The 20385-nt window shown below is 33.8% G+C and overlaps 2 protein-coding genes across 4 annotated transcripts; both read left to right on the forward strand.

Annotated features, from left to right (window-relative positions):
* Nucleotides 1-6470: 6470 nt before the first annotated feature.
* Nucleotides 6471-10926, forward strand: LOC132029280 (polygalacturonase-like). Its single transcript, XM_059418596.1, has 5 exons — nt 6471-6659; nt 7770-8081; nt 8509-8659; nt 9253-9617; nt 10192-10926. Exons 1-5 carry the CDS (start codon nt 6522-6524, stop codon nt 10438-10440), a joined length of 1215 nt encoding a protein of 404 aa, XP_059274579.1. The 5' UTR covers nt 6471-6521; the 3' UTR covers nt 10441-10926.
* A 2921-nt stretch (nt 10927-13847) lies between these two features.
* Nucleotides 13848-19838, forward strand: LOC132031085 (reticulon-like protein B8). Of its 3 annotated transcripts, none has more exons than XM_059420943.1 (6): nt 13848-14015; nt 16391-16597; nt 16685-16865; nt 17266-17407; nt 18514-18583; nt 19371-19838. In XM_059420943.1, exons 2-6 carry the CDS (start codon nt 16414-16416, stop codon nt 19538-19540), a joined length of 747 nt encoding a protein of 248 aa, XP_059276926.1. In that variant the 5' UTR covers nt 13848-14015; nt 16391-16413; the 3' UTR covers nt 19541-19838. The 3 variants fall into 3 exon arrangements, with proteins under 3 accessions (XP_059276926.1, XP_059276927.1, XP_059276928.1); XM_059420944.1 differs by lacking the exon at nt 13848-14015 and adding an exon at nt 14185-14327 and having other exon boundaries at nt 16397-16597; XM_059420945.1 differs by lacking the exon at nt 13848-14015 and adding an exon at nt 14787-14877 and having other exon boundaries at nt 16397-16597.
* The last annotated feature ends 547 nt before the right edge of the window (nt 19839-20385 follow it).

Genomic DNA, 20385 nt, shown 5'->3' on the forward strand with positions numbered 1-20385 from the left:
TAAGGCAAAGGTTTGAGGCAAAAGTCTGCCTTAAGGCAGAATTTTTTTTTTTTGTTAATTTTTTTTTTTAGTTCGCAAGGCAAAAGTTAGGCTTGAATAGGTCTACTTTGCTACGAAACTCTGCCTTGCATTTTTCTTTTTTACTGAGGTGAGGTTTGAACCCAGAACCTCGATGTATTTTAGACGGTGGGAAAAAATTAAAGACCACCCCCGAATAAGAGCAATTGTGCAAATTGCCCGTTTATAACACCATACAGCATAATTTTAAGAATAATGGAAGCAAACATGGTTTCATAGAAAACAATACAATAATGAACCACGAGAAACAACCATCCAAACAAGGGGTTAACTGGGCCTTGGAGCGATGGTAAAGTTGTCTCTATGACTTATAGGTCACGGTTCAAATCATGGAAGCAGCCATTAATTAATGCTTGCATCAAGGTAAGTTGTCTACATAACATGCCTAGGTACGACCTTTCCTCCCAGACCCTGCTAATGTGAAATGCTTTGTGGAGCGGACCGCCCCTTTCACCTTAACTGAACCATCATGTTAAGTGATTTACTGGACAGTCCAGAAATAAGTAGTTTCGAGGACACACTAAAGTATACAAGTCCGGGAAATGGCTATTTTTGAAGTTTACCATGCTCATGCTTTGTATTATCCCTTTGAGATCGGTTAGATTTATGGATTCTAACCTTGGAAGGATATCTTCCTTTGTACCTTTTATCTGCTTTCTCTAAGTTAGGGAAAATTTACATGGCATAACTAACTACTAGTACATATTTATATTTAGTAGCTACAGTTTAGATTAATTATATCCTATGGCTAAGAGTAATATGTTAAATACAATTAATAGCTACATATATATTTAAAGTAGAATACTTTATTTTTATTATTGTTATACCCTATTTTAACCGGGGTCAAAATAGTTTACAACATCCGGGTAATTCCGGGGTTATTTAAAGTACAGGAGTCGCCACCTAATTATTTACGGTGAATTAGGGCACCTAAAGTTTATTTAAAGTTATTTCTAAAGTTGATTTTAAAGTCTACGAAACCAAATGATTCTAGGTACGGGTTCAATTAGTCTAAAGGGAAGGTATTAGGCATCCTCTAAATTCCATTAAAAATGGTTAATCCAACCGGACTCAAATTTAATTAGGCTAAGTGTAAATGTAATATTATAGAAAATAAAATAGTTTGTAAATATTGTTAAGGTTATAGAAATATAGTGGTGCTATTAAAATAAGATTTATAGAAAATTATAAATAGAAGAAAGTGGGATTTATGCATCGTTTTAATAAATATTTAACATAATTCAAGTGACGAGGTATTAATTGGTTTTTGCATTTTTAGTAGTATAAACAAAATAGCCGATGATTTTTCTTTATTTTTTATTAGCTATTCTTTAAGAATATGCATAATTAATTCAAAACTTAGAGAGTTATTTATAAAATATATATTTGATTTTATGTTTGCGTATTAGTGATGTTTCGAAATTTCTAAGATAGTAATAAATAAGACATAACTCCTTTAATTCAAAATATGCCATTTAAAAATCAATTGTAAAATATTATAGGTGCTATAAATAATTTTAACATAAAATAGAAGAAAATGTGACTTGCGGAATTAACTACTAGTTTCCTTAGGTTAACTACCCATCAATCTAAAAACTAAATCCCACTAATTTGCTAAGAATTCATCTAAATTAAGAAAATAAAAAAATAAAAACAAGATAAAGGGTTAGTGGCATAATACAAATCAAATGCACAAAATAAAACAAAAGGGCAAATAGTCAATGGGCCAGCCCGCTTTGGACTGCTGGGCCTATTCACTGTTGGGCTTCGGCCCATTTTTTTAGAACTGCCCCAATCAGCTGGTGTGGTTTGTTTGCCGTTGGGCCTTGGATAAAGGGGCTGGACAGAGAGAGAGAGGTTACGTCGTGTTGGGCTTTTGGCCCAACGCCAAGATGCGGAGAAGACAAGTCCGAGGGACTCGTGTACGATAGTCATGCACAAAATGAGAGAAAAGGATTAGTATACGATCAATAAATAAGCATATACAATGTAAATTCGAAAGAGGGAATAGATTTGCATTGTTACGTCCAATTCCCCTAATGAAAGAGATCAAGTGAAAACACACCACAATTTAGGAAACCGAACATACATACGGGCAGAATAGAGGTTATGGCAAAGTCAAGACAAGATGATACTTTAGTAGTTGGTTGATACTAATTCCTACTAAAAATATCGAAAGGGTTGAAGGTGCTCTTATTCACACTAAAGAAGGCAATCAAGAACAGCACACTTGTATATATAACAACATGATAAGTGGGAATTATATCTTGACCAGCCTATTATGAGACTGGAAAAGGGCTGGATGGTCAGCCTAAGTTCGTCCTCTAATCCCAAATTATCACGACGCTGATCCTACAATTTCGACTAAAAAAAAAATGCTAATGACTGCTTCTGCCGAACAGCAACTATTACCACATTTTCGCTAAGCGAAGTTTCCAAATACTACGACGACAGGGAGCAGGATAGCGGCATCTTTACTAAATGGGACAATCCTAACCAAACAAGGAATATGTGATCAAGTACTATAACGACAGGGCAGAACTAAATTGAACCAGGAAAGGAAAACAAAATATGATAGTAACAGATTGCAATTTGTTTGAACAGAGAGACATTTTGCGGCTGGGTATTTCACTACTTAAGCATCACAGGCTAACACAGCAGAACAGAGAGACATTTAGGGTCTATAAAATTATTACCGACTTAGAATTCAGTTACGAACTACAAATCAGTTATACATGACAACAAATCCATATATTACTTCAAGCTATTGGTGATCTCTTCCAAGGTTATTAAGGCATAGCTAGGCTTAAATTAACACACCAACTTCAAGTAGGAGCAGATTTTATTCACCAATGAGAGCTAAATGAACTCTAGATGCCAAATACACAAAAGGGAAGCAAGGGTAGGCAGAACTGAACCCAAACAGATCTCCATTCAACTCTAAGCAAAAGTTTATGCTTTCGACTAAGTTCTACTTAGATGAGATAAAGTCCCAATACATGATTGTTAGTGAAAACTAGGTACATGATATGGACTTCAGACTGAATAAAGTCAACAACCAACATAGACATATTGTATAATTATTTCGTTACGTCTAAACCCAAGCAGATTAAACTCATAACATGATATACACTGCTTGGAACGAATAGAACAAAAGAGAGAAAGTATCGACCTATTTGATCACATACACAATATACCTAAGATATACTCCACGGTGTGCATGTCAGATGTATACCGAATGTATATCTTCTTCTTATCTTGTTAACCTATTGTATATCCTATGTATATTCGTCCTTAAAAGGGTTTTAAATCCTGGAAATTCAGCCCAAACATCCAAGCTACAATACATGTCTTTCAAATTCATTTTAATAAATATCAATCTATCCTAACAGCTCCCAATCATCAAACGAATAACGCGACGACGAAGAGAACCACATAACAATAAAAAAAAAAAGAGCTAAAATTTTAGCTAGAGCAGAAAACCAAATGCTGAAAGCGATAAATGTGTCAAAGTTTACCTTGTTTGCGTGCGATGAACTGGGACGGGGGGGTCACGAATCTATTCTCGCAACGAACAGACCCGAAGCTCGAAAGAATGAACTCGAACGATTTGTTTATAACTATCAGCCAACAGAAATGAAATCAAGCCTTTATTACGGCTAAAGTTCCCGAAATAAAGAAAGTATGTTTGGAAGATGGTCGTCTCCCCTTTTCTTTCGGCTGAAGATTTCAGGCATATTTATAGTAGACGAAAACTAGGGTTTCACTCGTTTTTTTAGGCGGGATTTCAAGTGGAGTAACCGTTTGAAATTTAAATAAAGCTGTTCGTTTTTCTGAATTTTTTTATGTTAGAGCAGAGGATTTCATGGCAATGGAGAGGCATGGTTTGAGTTTGAGAGAAAGTAGTTTGGTTTTTCGTTTAAAATAGAAGAAAAGGGCAGAATGTATTACACGAACACGGGGTGGCAAGATCTGGAATGGCAAAAAGGGTCTGTGTTTTTGCTAAAATGGGGGGAAGACGACGAGATGAGAGAAAGAGACGAGGGAGAGGAGAGAGTGCGGCTGAGAGTGATGAGAGAGAGATGGCTACGTTTTGTTAGAGATTAGGTTTTAGTGGTAAGAAATTGGGCCGGTCGAGTCGAAAAAGGTGTGGGCTGGAGTGGGTATGGGCTGGTCGGGTGTGAAGGTAATGGGCTGGTCCGTTTGGGCCATTAATTGGTTGAAAATTGGGCTGCTTGTTTGGCTGAAATTTTGTGGCCTTTCTCCCTCAATTTAATTCCTTTTGGGTTTCTAATTTGACAACTAGTACAATGAAGACAATTAATAATTAGTATGTAGAAAGTAAAGGTTTAATAAAGTATAATTAATTTAACGAGCACAAAATCCGAAAATGAAACGATGACGAATCATTTAAAATTTGTGATAAAGTAATACTATTAATGTTGATAGTAGAATAGTGGAAATGAAAGTAATAATATTAATAGTAGTAAAAATAGAAGAGAAAAATAAAATATTTAGATTTAATTAATTTAAAAACCCAAGGAAATAAATTGGAATAAAGGAGGGACAAAATTGGGTGTCAACAATTATTTATAAAAAAAATTATCTTGACTGCTTCTCTCTCAGCTGCCGGACCGCCGCCGGAGCTTCGGCCACCGACCAACAACGCACCACTGCTCCTCCGTTCTCTTCTCCTTCTACTCCCTCCGTTATACGCGCCCCACTGCCGTCAACCACCACCAATCCGCGCCCCACTGCCGTCTCTGGCGAACTGTAACAACAATAACACCACATATACACAACAACAACAACAACACCTCAACCGACGTCGGGTACCTCAATTTTAGAGACATTAATGGCAGATTTACCCTTTGAATCTCCAGATTGTTTGGAGGAGATCTGAACACCTTTTTGACATGCAATTAAATGGCTAATGAAAGAAAGCGAGTTAATGTGAACAAGAGAACATGAATACTAGAAGAATATTCTTCATAATTGCTTCCTCAAGATCTGTTCAGATCTATTACGCTCGTTGAGTGAGAAGTGGCGGAGGAATTGTTTAGATCTGAAATCGTTCTATTAGATCTGGTTTACGAACTATATAGGGATGAGAAAGACAATATTTCGGCAGATCTGGCCGGAACTAGTGGTTGGTGTTGTTGTATTCACGAATAAAGCGATTGTATTAACTTTTTTGAGTTTTTTTTTTGTTAAATTTTTGGATTGTATTCATTTTTTTAGGGTGTATTTGTTAATTTTTGATGTATCTATGTTTTTATGTATTCAGTTTTACTCGCTGTATTAATGAATACAGCGAGCCCGTTTATGAATACAGATAGTCATTTCATGAATATAGTGAAAAAAGAAAAAAAAAATGTATACAGCGAAAAAACAAACGAATACAGCGAAAAAAAAAGTAGCTACGCCATGTCAATATTGATAATGTAGCTATGCCCAATTTTAAACCCCTAAATTGTATTCATTTATGTAAAATCCCCATTAAGTTATAAGTCTCACACAAATAATCTATAATTATATTATCGTGTTAATTACTACTAAACACTTGTTTCACAAACTTTTTAGTAATTTTTTGAAAAAATAGAAAAGGAAATACTCAATTGACCAGATAAAATGCGCTAGTCAGTTGAGCGTTTGTAAATCAAATGTTCTTCTAATTAATTAAATGCCAGTTAACTCCCTTTACTTTTTTGAATTTGAAAATTTCTTTCACCTGTCGGATAGAACCGATAATAGTCTATTAATAAGGATCTAAGTTATATATATCGACAATGTAACTATTTTTTCTATCTATATATTTTGACCTTTTAGACTTATAGTCAACTCTAAACATTAAAGTCATAAAATTTAAATTCTCAATTCACCTCCGGATATAATTCCGTATGCCTAACTAATTTAATACGACACCCAAATGTTGATGTAGCAAAGTGTTTTGACTGATATATGTCTATAATTACAAATTCACTATTTAGAGGATTCATCATATTATATATGACTACAATATGTTGGTCCTCAACCCAACTCTATATATATAAGATGTTTCATAATAAAATTTAATTTGCCAAACGATTAATATTTGAGACCGAAGGAAGTACATAATGGTCTAACGAACATGAGACTTTTGATCATAGTTCACAAATTTGAGATATTTAAGCTCAATAACAAATTGTAAAGAGTGGTGCTGAGTAAAAACAAACCCCTAAAACGAATTAAGAGAAGTGAAAAAACACAAGCAAGATAAACCACGAAATTGATAACAACCAATTATCTCAAACAAATGGTTGATTTCAATTAAAAGCTGGTTTGAAAATTTTAATGGTCTCAAACTGTTCTTTATGACACTATAAAATGCTTTGAACAATCAGTTACCTTTGAAAATACAATAAATTATCCAAATAGATATATAGAAAGAGAAGGAAATTATTATGAACAATATGAATATGAACTTCAAGTTACCATTTGCATTTGCACTAGTTCTATTTCTAGCACAACTAGGAGAATGTCAACCAGGAGTTTTTGATGTGACTAAATATGGTGCAAAGCCTAATGAAGATATTAGCAAGGTAAATCGAAGCATTTTAATTTATAGCAATCCATTTCATTCAAATAAAAACAAAGGGATATATCAGTGTTAGATTCAGGATTTAAATTTAACGGAATATAAGTGGCCATTTGGCCATGCATGTTTTTTACTTTTTCCCGGAGTTAGAATTCCGGAAATCACGTTTGGCATAAAATTTGAAAAATACCAAAAAGTTGTTTTCACTTTTTTCACTCCTAATCACTCACAAAAACTCAAAAACAACTTCAATTTATATTCATGACCAAACACAACTCCAATTCCCAAGATACTATTTTTCACTTTAAAAACTAAAACAACCTTTTGAGATTTCACAATTTTCATGGTCAAACGGGCCCTAAGGTTCTAAGTTCTTTGAAAATATGGGTACAACTTATAGCCTATTGCGAAGCTTCCATAATCTCATTTTGCCAAGCTTCCATAATCTCATTATTTTAAAATGTGATTTTGGTGAGAAGTGCTTTTCGAAAAAGAACTTTTAGTGAGTATCAACTTCTAGTTGGATAATCAGTTTGAAAAATATTTTTGTCAATATTAGGAAAAAAAATTTATGTTTGGCCAAATTTTCAAAAAGTGTTTTTGCAAAGAAGTTGCTCTTCTCTTCTATAGAATAGCTTCCCGATCTACTCAAAAACACTTTTTTCTTTCTAAAAGTTCGGTCAAACGCCTTAACTCTCTAAAATAAGCATGTTTCATATATGCTTTAAGTTATATACACTATCAATTTAATAACTCTTTTACATGATCAGGTGTAGATTAATATCTTATAGCAGGTTAGTTATCAATTAATGCTTATCATAGAGCTAAATTTATTTGTAATTACCTTATAAATAACATGATTCTGTAGATATTACTTTTACACAATCAATGCATACAACTTTAATTTTTGTTATACGGTCTACGTTGAAAATGATAGATTCAACTAAACTCACTCCCAACACTCTAGATCCGGCCCCGAAAATAAAACTATGCTAACTTTTGTATTGTTCTTTAATTTGCACATATAGTCAAAGTTGATTACTACACACATTTACATGCTTTTCTTCTTCTTTTTCTTCTTTTTGTGGTGATTTTGGAAAACAATTATGTATAGGCTCTATTAAGTGCTTTTAAAGAGGCATGCAACTCAAAAACTCCAAGTAAAGTGGTAATCCCAAAAGGCAATTTTTTGATGAATCAAGTGAGATTAGAAGGGAATTGCAAGGCCCCATTAGAGCTTCAAATTCATGCCACATTGAAAGCTCCTCCAAATCCAAGCCAACTCAAACATGATATGGAGTGGTTAACTGTTAATCACATTGATCATTTTACATTATCTGGTGGTGGAATTCTTGATGGGCAAGGAGAACAAGGTTGGGCACAAAATGATTGTAAAAATTCAGAAAGTTGCAGCAAGCTACCAAATGTGAGTCATATTCTATCTTCTATCACTTTGATGTTCATTGGTTCGGGTAATTTTATAGATGGTCATTCAACTTTAACTTTAGTTTACTGCACCAGAGTTCTAATAAATTAATTTTTGTAACAAAAAAAAACTCGCTGTATTATATATGCGTATTTCTAGCAAAATTCAATAAGAACACGAAAAATGTTAAATCTAGTCCTAAAAGCATGCACAAAGTGGCTGTAACGTCTATAAAATTGTCATGTAAGTACGATGTCACGTGGAATACTCATAGTTGCATTATTTTGCTGTTATAAAGATTAAGTTTATGATTTTCCTATGATAAATTAAAAGTTGGATGATGAAATTAACCTTCTATCCTTGTTATGAAGTTTGAGACTTCTGAATTAACTAAGTTCCTTTTTCCTTTACTTTCTTTGATGTGCAGAATTTGAGCTTCAACTTCCTCACAAACTCCTTAATCAGCGACATAACTTCATTGGACAGCAAATTATTCCACATTAATGTGCTAGGATGCAAGAACTTAACCTTCCATGGCATTAACATAAAAGCTCCAGCAGAAAGTCTCAACACTGATGGTATTGTTATAATTGTCTTTCTATCTCATCCAACTTTTATTTACTTAATTATTCAATAAGCCCTTTCACGTGTGGTCTTGATTCTTACAATCTTTGCATAAATAGTCAGCCGGACTCACTATTTACTTTTATTATCAGTATACATAGATTATACACATATTATACATGGATTTTATATCCACAGGCTACTTTTAGTTTAAACGATGTTGGGTGGTTATTTAGGTTAATTTTTTTTTTAAATTTCTTTCTATGAGCCAAACACTTGGATTTTTTAAGCGTGACGTTAGATTCAAATCCAGAACCTCTTCATGTTTTGGTACCATGTTAGAATTGTGTGGTCATCTCATCTAAAAGTTTAATCTATTAGGAGTGAGCAGCTCATCTAAAAGTTTAATCTATTAGGAGTGAGCATACTTTGTATTGAGAAATTAACATAAACAATCGCCCACCCCAAAAAAAAGGCGACAAATGTATAATATATGTATAGACTATGTATATATTCAGTATATTGACTAGAGGCTGTAAATATTTCTGGCCAAGCAGCCAACTGCATAACTTTTCCCATTTTATTTACTTAATTATATTCTCAGCAGGTATTCATGTTGCTAGATCAAGAGGTGTCAACATTACAAATTCACAAATTGGCACAGGAGATGACTGCATATCAATTGGTGATGGAGTTCAAGAAATGCACATTACTAATGTGACTTGTGGACCTGGACATGGAATTAGTGTTGGTAGCTTAGGAAAAAGTCCTGGTGAATTGCCTGTGGTTGGAGTTTTTGTGCAAAATTGCACATTTATTGATACTGATAATGGTGTGAGAGTGAAAACATGGCCAGCTTCACATGATGGTGTTGTGAGAGATTTGCACTTTGAAGATATTATCGTGCAAAATGTTAGCAACCCTGTTGTTATTGATCAAGGTTATTGTCCTTATAATCAGTGCAAGAAAGAGGTGAGTGACATGTCTTTGTTACTATGCAATCCAAAATTTATACTAATTAGTCTTTTATATGCAATTTTCTTGTACTATATAAATTTCAGGGTAATTTTTGGGATGATCATTCAATTTTCGGTATATTACACCAAAGTTACAAATCTAATTTTTATAGTAGAAAAATAATTTAACTAGGTTTATATAGTTGTCTGTTTGACATATCAAGTCAAGAGGTCAAGATTACTAACAGTGGGGGGAAAGGAGAGTGGGTAAGCGGGCTCCTTTCACTTGACCCGTTAGTTCCATGATGAGCCACATGATTAAGACGGCAAGTATGAAGTTTGGTCTGAAGATGGTTTGTTTTTTAACATAATTTTTTAAGTGGTGTCACATGAATATTATGTAAGTGCCGCCTGATTAAGGCGGCTAAACTACTTGTTTTTCTAGCACCAAATTTAGCAATTTTTGGTGTTTTTTGTTTATTTTCTATGTTATATGGGCATAGATTATGCATTGCACATAAGCAAAGTTAAAATTCATCAAAAAGGGAAGCTAGCTAAATGTATTTTTATTTTGATTTATTGCTTTGCAGTTGCCTTCACAAGTGAAGATCAGCAAAGTTAGTTTCAAGAACATAAAAGGTACATCAAGAACTCAAGAAGCTATACAACTAATGTGTAGTAAAGGTGTGCCATGTGAAGGTGTAGAAGTTGGAGATATTGACATAAAATATAGTGGAAATGAAGGACCAGCCAAGTCAACTTGCGAAAATGTTGACCCAAGTCTTGTAGGCAAGCAGCACCCACCAGTTTGTAGCACTACTCCTGCTCAGTCTTCTTGAACACGTTCAGGTGTCTGGATGAAAGCTCGTAAAGTTGTGGAACAGGGTAAATTTCACAAATAGCCACTTTTCAGCTCCTACAATTGAAAAAAATAGTCATTATGCCAGTTTCAAATTCTACAGGTTAAACTCCACAATGGCCTTTATTTCAAAAATAGGACCGAAAAGTGTCTAGTGAGCACTATTTCATGGACGCAATTCGTGCTAGTGTAGGTGTTCATTTGGCTATTCAGCCTTTTTTTTTTTTTTTTTTTTTTTTTTTTGTTAATTTAGTCTCGTTGAGCTTTTAATATACAAAGCTCCCAAAACTTTGCCCCTTTATTATAAGGGAATTTCCTTCTTTTTTTTTTTTCCCTTCTTTCCTTAGCTAGCTAGTATTGGACTTGTCTGCTAGGCAAGATCTAGATAGGAAATTGTACAGTTGTGAGTAATTAACCAAGCTGTACACTTGAATTACAAAAATAAAATTCAACTTTATATGGTGAGAATTTTTTTCCCATCCACATTGATTGGAATACATATTTATATTTTTTATGTAATCATTCGATATTAAAGTCGCCCGACTATTCAAAATATTGACGCCTGAAAAAGGTACTAGAAGAAGAGCTTTTCCCTACTAAAGTCTGATTAATTCGATTTGATGAGAGGTGAGACTATATATAGATATTATTATATTCTAATTTAATGGGAACTTTCTTATACATTATACAAAGCTTAATTAAAAGAAAATTGAGTGGTGGCAAGATTAGATTGATTTTTCTTCCAAAGCCTTGTGGATAAAATATCCACAATTCCACGAGATTCACACCTGAATAATATGAATAGACCTTTTTGTCCCTTTGTGATGAAATATCCATCAACAGAAGTATGAGTCATATAGTCTATCTGTCTATGAGATCGAATTTAGAGATATTACAAATTTAAAATTTGAAGTTTATGAATTCTTACGATAATTTAAATTTAATATATAAAAATAAGTGGATGCATAGTTAATCTTTATAGATTTCTTTAATATAAATATATGATTTTGACAAGAATTATTGAGTTTACGTGAGCCATAATTTTAAGACTAGATTAATATACAATAGATTAGAGGTTCAGATTTAACTCTTGGGAATAGAAAAATTGTTGGTGTGGGATGCTTTCTTCTTAAATGAAACCTATATAAAACGGAAATCCAAATTAATCGGACCTGTTGATTTCGAATATTAAATAATTATAATATATATCCGTTGATAGACTTTTTGATATTCGAATGTGATGAAATGTACATAAAGTAAAGGAAGATAATGATAGGTTTTATTGAATTTGCGTCTATTTGTGAAACTACGATGACATGCAATTATAGTAATAATTTGGTAAATTGGCTGATTAAGATCTTTATACTTTACAAGTTAACAAACGTGATACGTTTGTTTCAAAAGTAGGCAAAATATCTTCGTTGTTTTTCTAAATTTCCTATAAGGATAACCTTTTCAACTAAACGTTATGAGAAAAGTTGTTTAGTTACAGTTCTCACTTCAAATACTTTTCAAATGATTTTGCAAAATTTTACTAACATCTGTAAATAATGATGGTCATATTCAACTTATAAATAGTGATTTCATTTTCTGTAAGTGAAGTCATGGCCAGGGTCAATAGTAATATTATTAGTTTTGTAGTTACCAAAAAAAAAATTTATTAGTTTTGGGTCAAACTTGCTTATTTATTTATTTTCTTTTCAAAAAATCTCACACCATTAAGAATATATATATATATATACGTTTTATATGTAGTTTCTCAATCTTTGATAAGATTTTATTTACATGCTCAATAATCTCTTGCTCAAACTAAATTTCACATGGTTCATCATCATATACACAAATCTCCTTCACGAACTAAATTTCACGTGACTGATTATCATGATCTATAAGTCAATTTTTGAGATTCATTGTGTGTTGTCCCATATGAGTAAGCATTTACGGCCATTGAAGCCTATAACTAGCTTTTTTCTTTTATGTGTATCATCTCCATACTCATCCCTTTGAAGATATCAATTGTTCGACTAAGTTAATCAACCCAAAGATACTTTTAATACAGTGCGATATTATCCGTTTGGGGCCAAGGCTGCACGATTTTCTCTAAAAAGTCTCATACTATTAAGAGTATTCTACAACTTATATATAATTTCTTATTTCAACTACCCATGTGAATAAAAACTTACTCACATCGTGTATTCACATCAAACCAATGAATGCAAGACATGATATGTCTTTTACGTACACATTTATCACTAGACAATGGTGTTAAGTGATGCATATATTTTCACTTTAATCTTTAATAATTACTAAGCTTAACTTCATTTGTTTAGTATAGACACCCAGGCAAGTAAGCATTACCTACCAATATGAGACTTTATTCGCACACACAATATAAACAAACGAGAATCTCGTTTTGCGAGCAAATTTGACGTTATTATTTGAAGTTTTGCAGTTTTTGAAATTACAAATTCAACTTTTGAGTTTTTTCCCAAAAAAAAAAAAAAAAAAAAAAAAAAAAAAAAAAAGAAGATTTGTTTGAACTATATTTTGAAAAAAAGAAACTTTCTTTATAAAGTTATCAAACTCATTTTTTTCACAAATAGAAAAACTCCACACAAAAAAAGAAAAAAAAAACCGGTATTAGAATATCAATGAGAATAAAACGAGAATTCTGGGTTGTTGGTGCTATTAATTACAAATCGCAATCACATTATCTGACTGCTACCCCTGTCTTTATATGTACGAGTCCACGTACGCAAAGATTTTAGGGGTCGTTTGGTATAGGCGATAAGGTAGGATATTTCATGATTAAATTTGAGATAAAATTTATATTGTCTTTGGATTGATTATTTATACCGTCAATCAAACAAAGTATAAATTTAATCCCAGACTTTATAGCATGTTTGGTCAAGCTTTTGGGAAAAATAAATTGCCTATGAGAGTAGTAAGGCTCGTTTGCTTAAGCCTAAAAAAATTCATTCAAAAACTCTTTTTTGAAAAATATTTTTGAGAAAAATAAATTTAAAAGCACTTTTTAAAAACTTGATCCAACACTAATTACTGCTCAAAAGTACTTTTTAAATTAATTACGCAAATACAAACGACTTCCATCAAAGTATTTTTTTGAAAAAATTAAAATTTTAGCCAAACATGCTAAATCGTGGATAACCTACCTTATCTATCAAACTTGAGATTATTTTATCCATCCCAGTCCAATAAATAAATTCAAAATTATAATCCCAGGACTATACTCTAATTCAGTCCCCAAACCAAACAACACTTAATCTTTGTTTAATTTTCTCACGATATCTCTCCTTTTTGGCTCTTTTTTCAATGCAAACTGCTATCACACAATTTGCCCATATTCCTCCAATCCTCAACTAACAATCAAAACACACGTGGTGGGGGTATAGGGGTCGTTTACGGTGTGGGGTAATACACTTCAAAAGGACCAAAAACCGAAAAAAGGAATTATTTTTTATATCAACAGAAACAAGATTTTTTTTATTGATAAGTTGCTCTAGTTTGAGTTCTTGGATTTATTATTATTCTTGATATAAAAGGTTAGTTCTTTTTTCTCTATAATCTCTTCATTTCGCTTTTTGGGTTTAGATTATTATGGTTCCATTGATGTGATTTATTGGTTCCATTTTGTGTGCAAAGTGTATAACAGGCACCAAGAAAATTGAAAAAAATAAAAATAAATTAGTGGGGTACCATCAAGATTTTTTTTTTTTTAAAATGATTAAGCTTTTCTGATGTAGATTAATTAATTATGTTAGATAGCTCAAAAAGCTGTGACTGTTTTTTGTTTTGGTCCTTAGAAAAACTAGTTATGAAGAAAATTGGACCATGATGAGTAGATTGGTATAGTTCATTTCAACTAATTTGGGGGTTTGAGTGATAATTTTGTTGATATTTTTGATTAGTTTGTGTTTAGTCTTCAAAAGTTTTATGTTAACTTACTGACTAATTCAAGTTCATTATCCTGTAAAGATTTGAGCTTTATGGTAATGCATAAACTTGATATGTATATTTCACTTTTGTAATCTTTTGATAGATATCAAAATACATGGTAGGGTGGGGTGGGGGGAGGGTCTTTTGTGGGGTGGATGTGTGTGGGGGGGTCTTTGGGGGGTGAGGTGGGGTGTGTGTGGGGGGGGGGGTCTTTTGGAGGGTGAGGTGGGGTGTGTGTGGGGGGGGGGTCTTTTGGGGGGTGAGGTGGGGTGTGTAGGGGGAGGGGGTCTTTTGGGGGGTGAGTGTGGGGGTGGGGTGGTGGGTGTGGGGTGGGGTTCTTTTGGGGGGTGGGGTGGGTGGGATGAATAAGCTTCAAAAAGGACTAAAAACCCAAAAACAGAATATTCTTGCTGAGTTTCTATAGTTTTAGTTCTTGGGTGTATTGTTATTCTTGATAAAGGTTAGTCCTTTTTCTATAATCTATTCATTTCCTTTTTGGGTTTTGATTTTTATGGTTCCATTTGTGTACAAAGTGTATAACAGGTACCAAGAAAATTGAAAAAAAAATAAAAAATAGTGGGGTATCATCAAGATTCTCTGAAATGATTTAACTTTTTTAATGGAGATTAATTAATCATGATAGATAACCCAAAAAGCTGAAACCTTTTTTATTCTGGTCCTTAGTAAAAATAGGAAGTTTAAGTTATGAAGAAAATTGAACCACTCTAAGTAGATTGGTATAGTTAACTCCAACTAATTTGGGGGTATCTGTGATTTCTTTGTGTGTGTTTATAGTCTTCAGAAGTTTTATTTGAACTTAATGATGAAATCATTTGCTAGAAATATTCTAATTCAAGCTCATGTTCCTGCAAAGATTTCAATTTTTTTTTTTCTTTCCGAAACTGGTAACTGTACAAAGATTTCAGCTTTTTGGTAATGCATAAACCAGGTTGGAAAGATTTTCTTCTTTATACTATATTTACCTTTTTTTGGGGTCTTGTGGATTTTGGTTCTTTGATGAAACCTTGTTTCTTTTTAGTTTCTGAAGTAAGCATCCGTCGATCTTTATGGTTTGTGACTAACTCCTGGCTTTTTGAGCATTTTTATCTCAGTATTTGTTGATAACTTTTAAGTGTATACATGGGTTTTTTGTTCTATTGTTAACTACATAAGTGCAATGCTAAATTTTGTCATTCTTTTTGAGACGGAGGAGTACCATTTACCACAGCAAATAAGAGTTCATTCAATCTAACTTTAGTTAGAAAAATCGACCATTGAGTGCTTTTGGACAGGGGCGGAGCCACAATAGAAGTTAAGTGTTCTGCAGAACCCAGTAGCTTTGGCTCAAACCTTGTATTTGTATTGAGAAATTAAGTTTATATGTATAAATAATGTATCTCGAACCCAATAAAAAAAAAAAAAAGGTAGTTCAGAACCCATAAACTTGAAATCCTGGATTCGCTTATGCTTTTGGAATATGATTAGCTGTGTTATTTCGTACAATCTGTAGATTTACTTGTATCACGTTTGCAATTAATCTTGCGCGACTCATTTCTTTATTGAAGACTCGGATTTTTCTGGTGACTTTTAGGCCCCTCTCGTCGTTTTACATGTAATTGTGTGTGTATGTTTGTGCTTTGCCCAAACTTCTTAGTCACCTTTCCAGGTTTCTCCGTTCTTTAACGTTGTGAGCCATGTTGATGAGAGGTAAGGTTATAGATATTATATTCTTATTCAATCGGAGTTCTTCTCTGCGTCATTATTTCCTCTGAGATCCCTTTTCATTGGTAGTGCTAATATATGATTTGTGTCCTCGTCCAGTATTCTTCTACTTTGAGATATTTCTTACCAAAAGATCTTTTTTCTTTGGTTGTTATTTCACCAGTATTTGATCTACATAAATCTTGCAGCTGTCCGTAATGACTTTGTGCCTTGTGTTATTCTTCTGATGACTGACTTAGCTTCTTATGTGTTAAAAGAAAACAGGAAGAACAAAATGCCGGAGGGAATAACACCTGAGAATCTTTTGAACAACATCATGGAAACTTTTCACGATGGTGGGCAGAAACATAAATCTGCATCGTTCTTTCAAGAGGAAACTGAAAACTCTGTTAGTTCTCAATTCAATAGGTTATTTAACCGTCAGAAACCAATCCACCATTGTTTGGGCGGAGGCAAATGTACGGTAGCTTTATACATTTCTTGCCTTTAATTATCTTGTAGTGGATGCACAGCAATACTCAATACGCTTCCTTGTATTTTTGTAGCTGCTGATAGCATGTTGTGGAGAAACAAGAAAATCTCGGCCGGTGTTTTAATCAGTGCGACCGCTATATGGGTGCTATTCGAGTGGCTTAACTATAATTTTCTTTCACTTTTGTGCTTTGGTCTGTCCTTTGGTATGATCGCTCAGTTTCTGTGGGCAAATGCTTCTGGAGTGATAAACAGGTAGTTTAACCTATCCTCTGTTTTTGAAAGCAATGTCCTTTCTTATTCTAATTGGGAAAAATGACAAGAATGTTCCCTTATGTTTGAGGGTAGGTACAAAATAACAGTTTTGGTCCTTTAAGCTTGTCAAAAGGTAACGCTTTTGGTCTCCTTTAGATATTTAATGAACTCTGTCTATTACATTTGACGAGAACTATGAAAAGAAGGGAATTATTGAGAACTCATAGTTGGAGGTATAATTTTCATAATATCTTCTTAAAGGACCAAAACTGTTCTGTGTATACTTAAGGGATATTTTGAACCTACCCTCAAACATAAGGGACCCTTTTTGTCGTTTTCTCTCTAATTTGCGTATTTTTGTAACATTCAAGTTAATGACAGTTGAATTCTGTGGCCACAGGTCTTCGTCTCAAGTTCCTCGTCTAGTCTTACCGGAGGACCTCTTCATCAATATTGCCAAGACAATAGGCGGTGAAATAAACCATGGTCTGGGCGTCCTTCAAAATGTTGCCTCGGGCGGTAATCTGAAACAATTTGGAGTGGTATGCTAAAAGTCATTAACCATTCATCTCTATCCTCTATTCTTTTCAAAGGGGATATGCTTACAATAAAATGACACAAAGTATCATATATACTCCAAGTTACTTTTTTTTTTTTTTTTTGTGTGTGGGGGGTGGGGGGGGGGGGGGGGGAATCAAATTGTTGCGGCCTTTCTTTAAATGTCGTAGCCTTTTTTTATTATCTAGGTGAGTTGTGACATAAATATGAACTGTATCAGATCATAGACCACCAGGTAATAGAAGGCTAACTGAGATACGTTTGCCTCAATATTCGAGTTAGGTTTCCAATTTCAACTCAAGTCCGAGATCCCACAATGTCTGCCTTTTTTTGTTCAATATTCTGTGCTTGTTAACTCATTTTCACAATCTGTTTTTGACATTGTTGAAGTAAGATCCATATTCTAGGAGAACATTCTAAGCTCTGACTCTTAACTTTGGGAAAGAGGATTAACTTTCTTCAAAAAAAGTGCTTATTTTAGAGAATTAGGGTGTTTGGCCAAACTTTTAGGGAAACATAAGTGCCTTTGAGTAGTTTCAGAAGTTGTTTTTCAAAAGCTAAAAAAAGTAATTTTTCTCCGGAAGTACTTTTGGAACATTGGTCAAGCACAAAATTCTTGCTTGAATATTGGTAAAAGCATTTCTTGGCCAAACAGACTATAACTAATATGGAATGTCTATTCAAGTTGTTGCATGCAAATTGTTGAATTTGCTCCAGTCACTATTTTCTTGCAGCTTTTTGACATTCAAAGACCCCCCTTCCCACCCCCACCAACCCCCCCCCCCCCCCCCCCAACACACAAAAATACAAGAAAAAAAAATGAAAAAAAGAGAGGTTGTTGCCTGCCCCTCCCTATCTTTTTGTGCCCATTTTCTTTCTCGTCATATCCTATCTTTTTCTCTCATATTCAGTTTTAGACAAGATTCATCTATATTTACATCTTCTCCCCTCTCTATGATGTCAAACTCGCAAACCTAAAAGTAGTTTATGCTAACATTTCATTAATGACTTGATCTTGTGGCTGAAAGTTTCTATAAACTGTAAACTACTGTTGCTAACTATGAAGCTAATGTCTTCGGATTTTTCCTAGGTTATACTGTGCTTGTGGGCTGCTGGTATGATAGGAAGCTTTTGCAACTTTTTGACTGTTATATATATTGGTAAGAGATCTCTCATTTCCATGCGCTTACTACTTCCTCTGTCTCAAATTATGTGACACTGTTTGCTTTTTGATTCATACCAAGTAAACCTTGACCAACATTTTAAAAGGCATTGTCATTTTAACATGGGAAAAATTGCAACTTATAGTATTGTTTGTATAATTTTTAAATTTCTAGGTTTTAATTTCAAAATATTAAGTTGATCTTATCCAATTTCTAGGTTTTAATTTCAAACCTTTGTCAAATTGACTCTTGGAAATGAAAAGTGCCACATAAATTGGAACAGAGGGAATACTGTTTAATCTTTTAGTATCAAACAGAGTGATTAGTTGTATAGTTGTACTTGTACGGTTGAAATTACAACTACTATACTAGCCTCAAATCCTAGCAAGTTGTGGTCGGCTATATGGATCTCCGCTGACCACGTCGCTCCACTGTGAGCTCATCTCAGTCCAATACTACTCAATATAAAATTGAAGTACTAGAAATTTTAAATGTTTTCTATTGGCGTATTAATCTTTGACATGACCAAAAGACACTTGGAATCCTTAGGACCTAAAGTAAATGTACTAACATGAATAGAACTTCATCCCAACTAACTGGTATTGCCTTATACAGTTGAAATTGTATTTCCAAGATATTGGACTTTGTGTTTAATCTGCTTTCAATCAAAAGACAAGGGAAATATCGCACGTGCTTGATTGATATGCGTATTGGCTGCTTTCATTGCAAATATAAAAGGACGTTGTTGTCTTGACTATACTTTGAACTTTGATTGTGTTATAAGGTTTCGTGGCTGCCCACACACTTCCAGTGCTCTATGAAAGATATGAAGATGAAGTTGATGGTTTTGTATCTAATGCCCTCGAAAAGCTTCAAGGCCATTACAAGAAGCTGGATTCTGGTGTCCGTAACAGAATACCACGAGGCAGCTTCAGGGGAAAGAAGGCTGACTAGATCTTTAATGGAAACCAGCTTATATGCAGAGAATATGAAACTCGTTGTGATGCTTAGGCAACAAATTTCTGTATGTATGCATAGGATTAATCGAGGCGATTATTTGAGTAAATCAAACGATAGAAAGAAAAGTGTATTGAAACTTTAGGTCACCTTGTTGTGTAAATGCTTCTTCTACTTTATTGATATTTGGCATTTGAAAATAAATTGAGTATCTGCAGAATGTATGAATGATACTCTTTTGAAGAACTTATATGTCTGCACTATATATGGCAAAATGAGCTTTTGAAATATTGGAGCTCTCCGACTATAGCCTGCTTTTTTCAATATTCTTGTTTTTCTTTTGATTTCTGAAGCCGACAATACAAGAACTTTGGTTGTTTTTGGTATGAAGGAAAATATTTTTCGTGGAAAATATTTTTCTTCAAAAACAAGTGAGTTTCTTCCTTATTTTCTAGTGTTTGTTACCTATCGGAGACAACCTCTCTCCCGTCACATGATAGGGGTAAGGTCTGCGTATACACTATCTTTCTCAGACCCCACCTTGTGGAATTATTTTAGGTGTATTGTTGTTGTTTCTAGTGTTTCCTAAGTAAGTAAAAATATATTATCCTAAGAGCATTTATGTGTAATCTAGCAGAACACTATAGGGGTGGGAAGTGGGGGTCCAGGGTGGCAAGGAGTGGGGGTGGGGGTGTTGGGTGGGGAGAAGACAATGAACTTGAAATATTACTTATGGAATTTGTTTTTCTAGAGAATATGTTTTCCAAAACACTTTGGCCAACCAAACATGAGAAAATTGAATTTTTTTTCTTGAAAAATGTTCTCCTCCGCACCAAACACAC

The sequence above is a fragment of the Lycium ferocissimum genome, chromosome 9, assembly GCF_029784015.1.
Source record: "Lycium ferocissimum isolate CSIRO_LF1 chromosome 9, AGI_CSIRO_Lferr_CH_V1, whole genome shotgun sequence".
Taxonomy (NCBI): Eukaryota; Viridiplantae; Streptophyta; class Magnoliopsida; order Solanales; family Solanaceae; genus Lycium; species Lycium ferocissimum.

Excerpts from the sequence above, each read along its gene's own strand:
- LOC132029280 (XM_059418596.1), top strand. The coding sequence starts at position 6,522 with ATGAACAATATGAATATGAACTTCAAGTTACCATTTGCATTTGCACTA. Across the intron at positions 6,660-7,769 it reads CTAATGAAGATATTAGCAAG|GCTCTATTAAGTGCTTTTAA; the intron begins GTAAATCGAAGC and ends AATTATGTATAG. Across the intron at positions 8,082-8,508 it reads GTTGCAGCAAGCTACCAAAT|AATTTGAGCTTCAACTTCCT; the intron begins GTGAGTCATATT and ends TTTGATGTGCAG.
- LOC132031085 (XM_059420943.1), top strand. The coding sequence starts at position 16,414 with ATGCCGGAGGGAATAACACCTGAGAATCTTTTGAACAACATCATGGAA. Across the intron at positions 16,598-16,684 it reads TTGTTTGGGCGGAGGCAAAT|CTGCTGATAGCATGTTGTGG; the intron begins GTACGGTAGCTT and ends GTATTTTTGTAG. Across the intron at positions 17,408-18,513 it reads ATCTGAAACAATTTGGAGTG|GTTATACTGTGCTTGTGGGC; the intron begins GTATGCTAAAAG and ends GATTTTTCCTAG.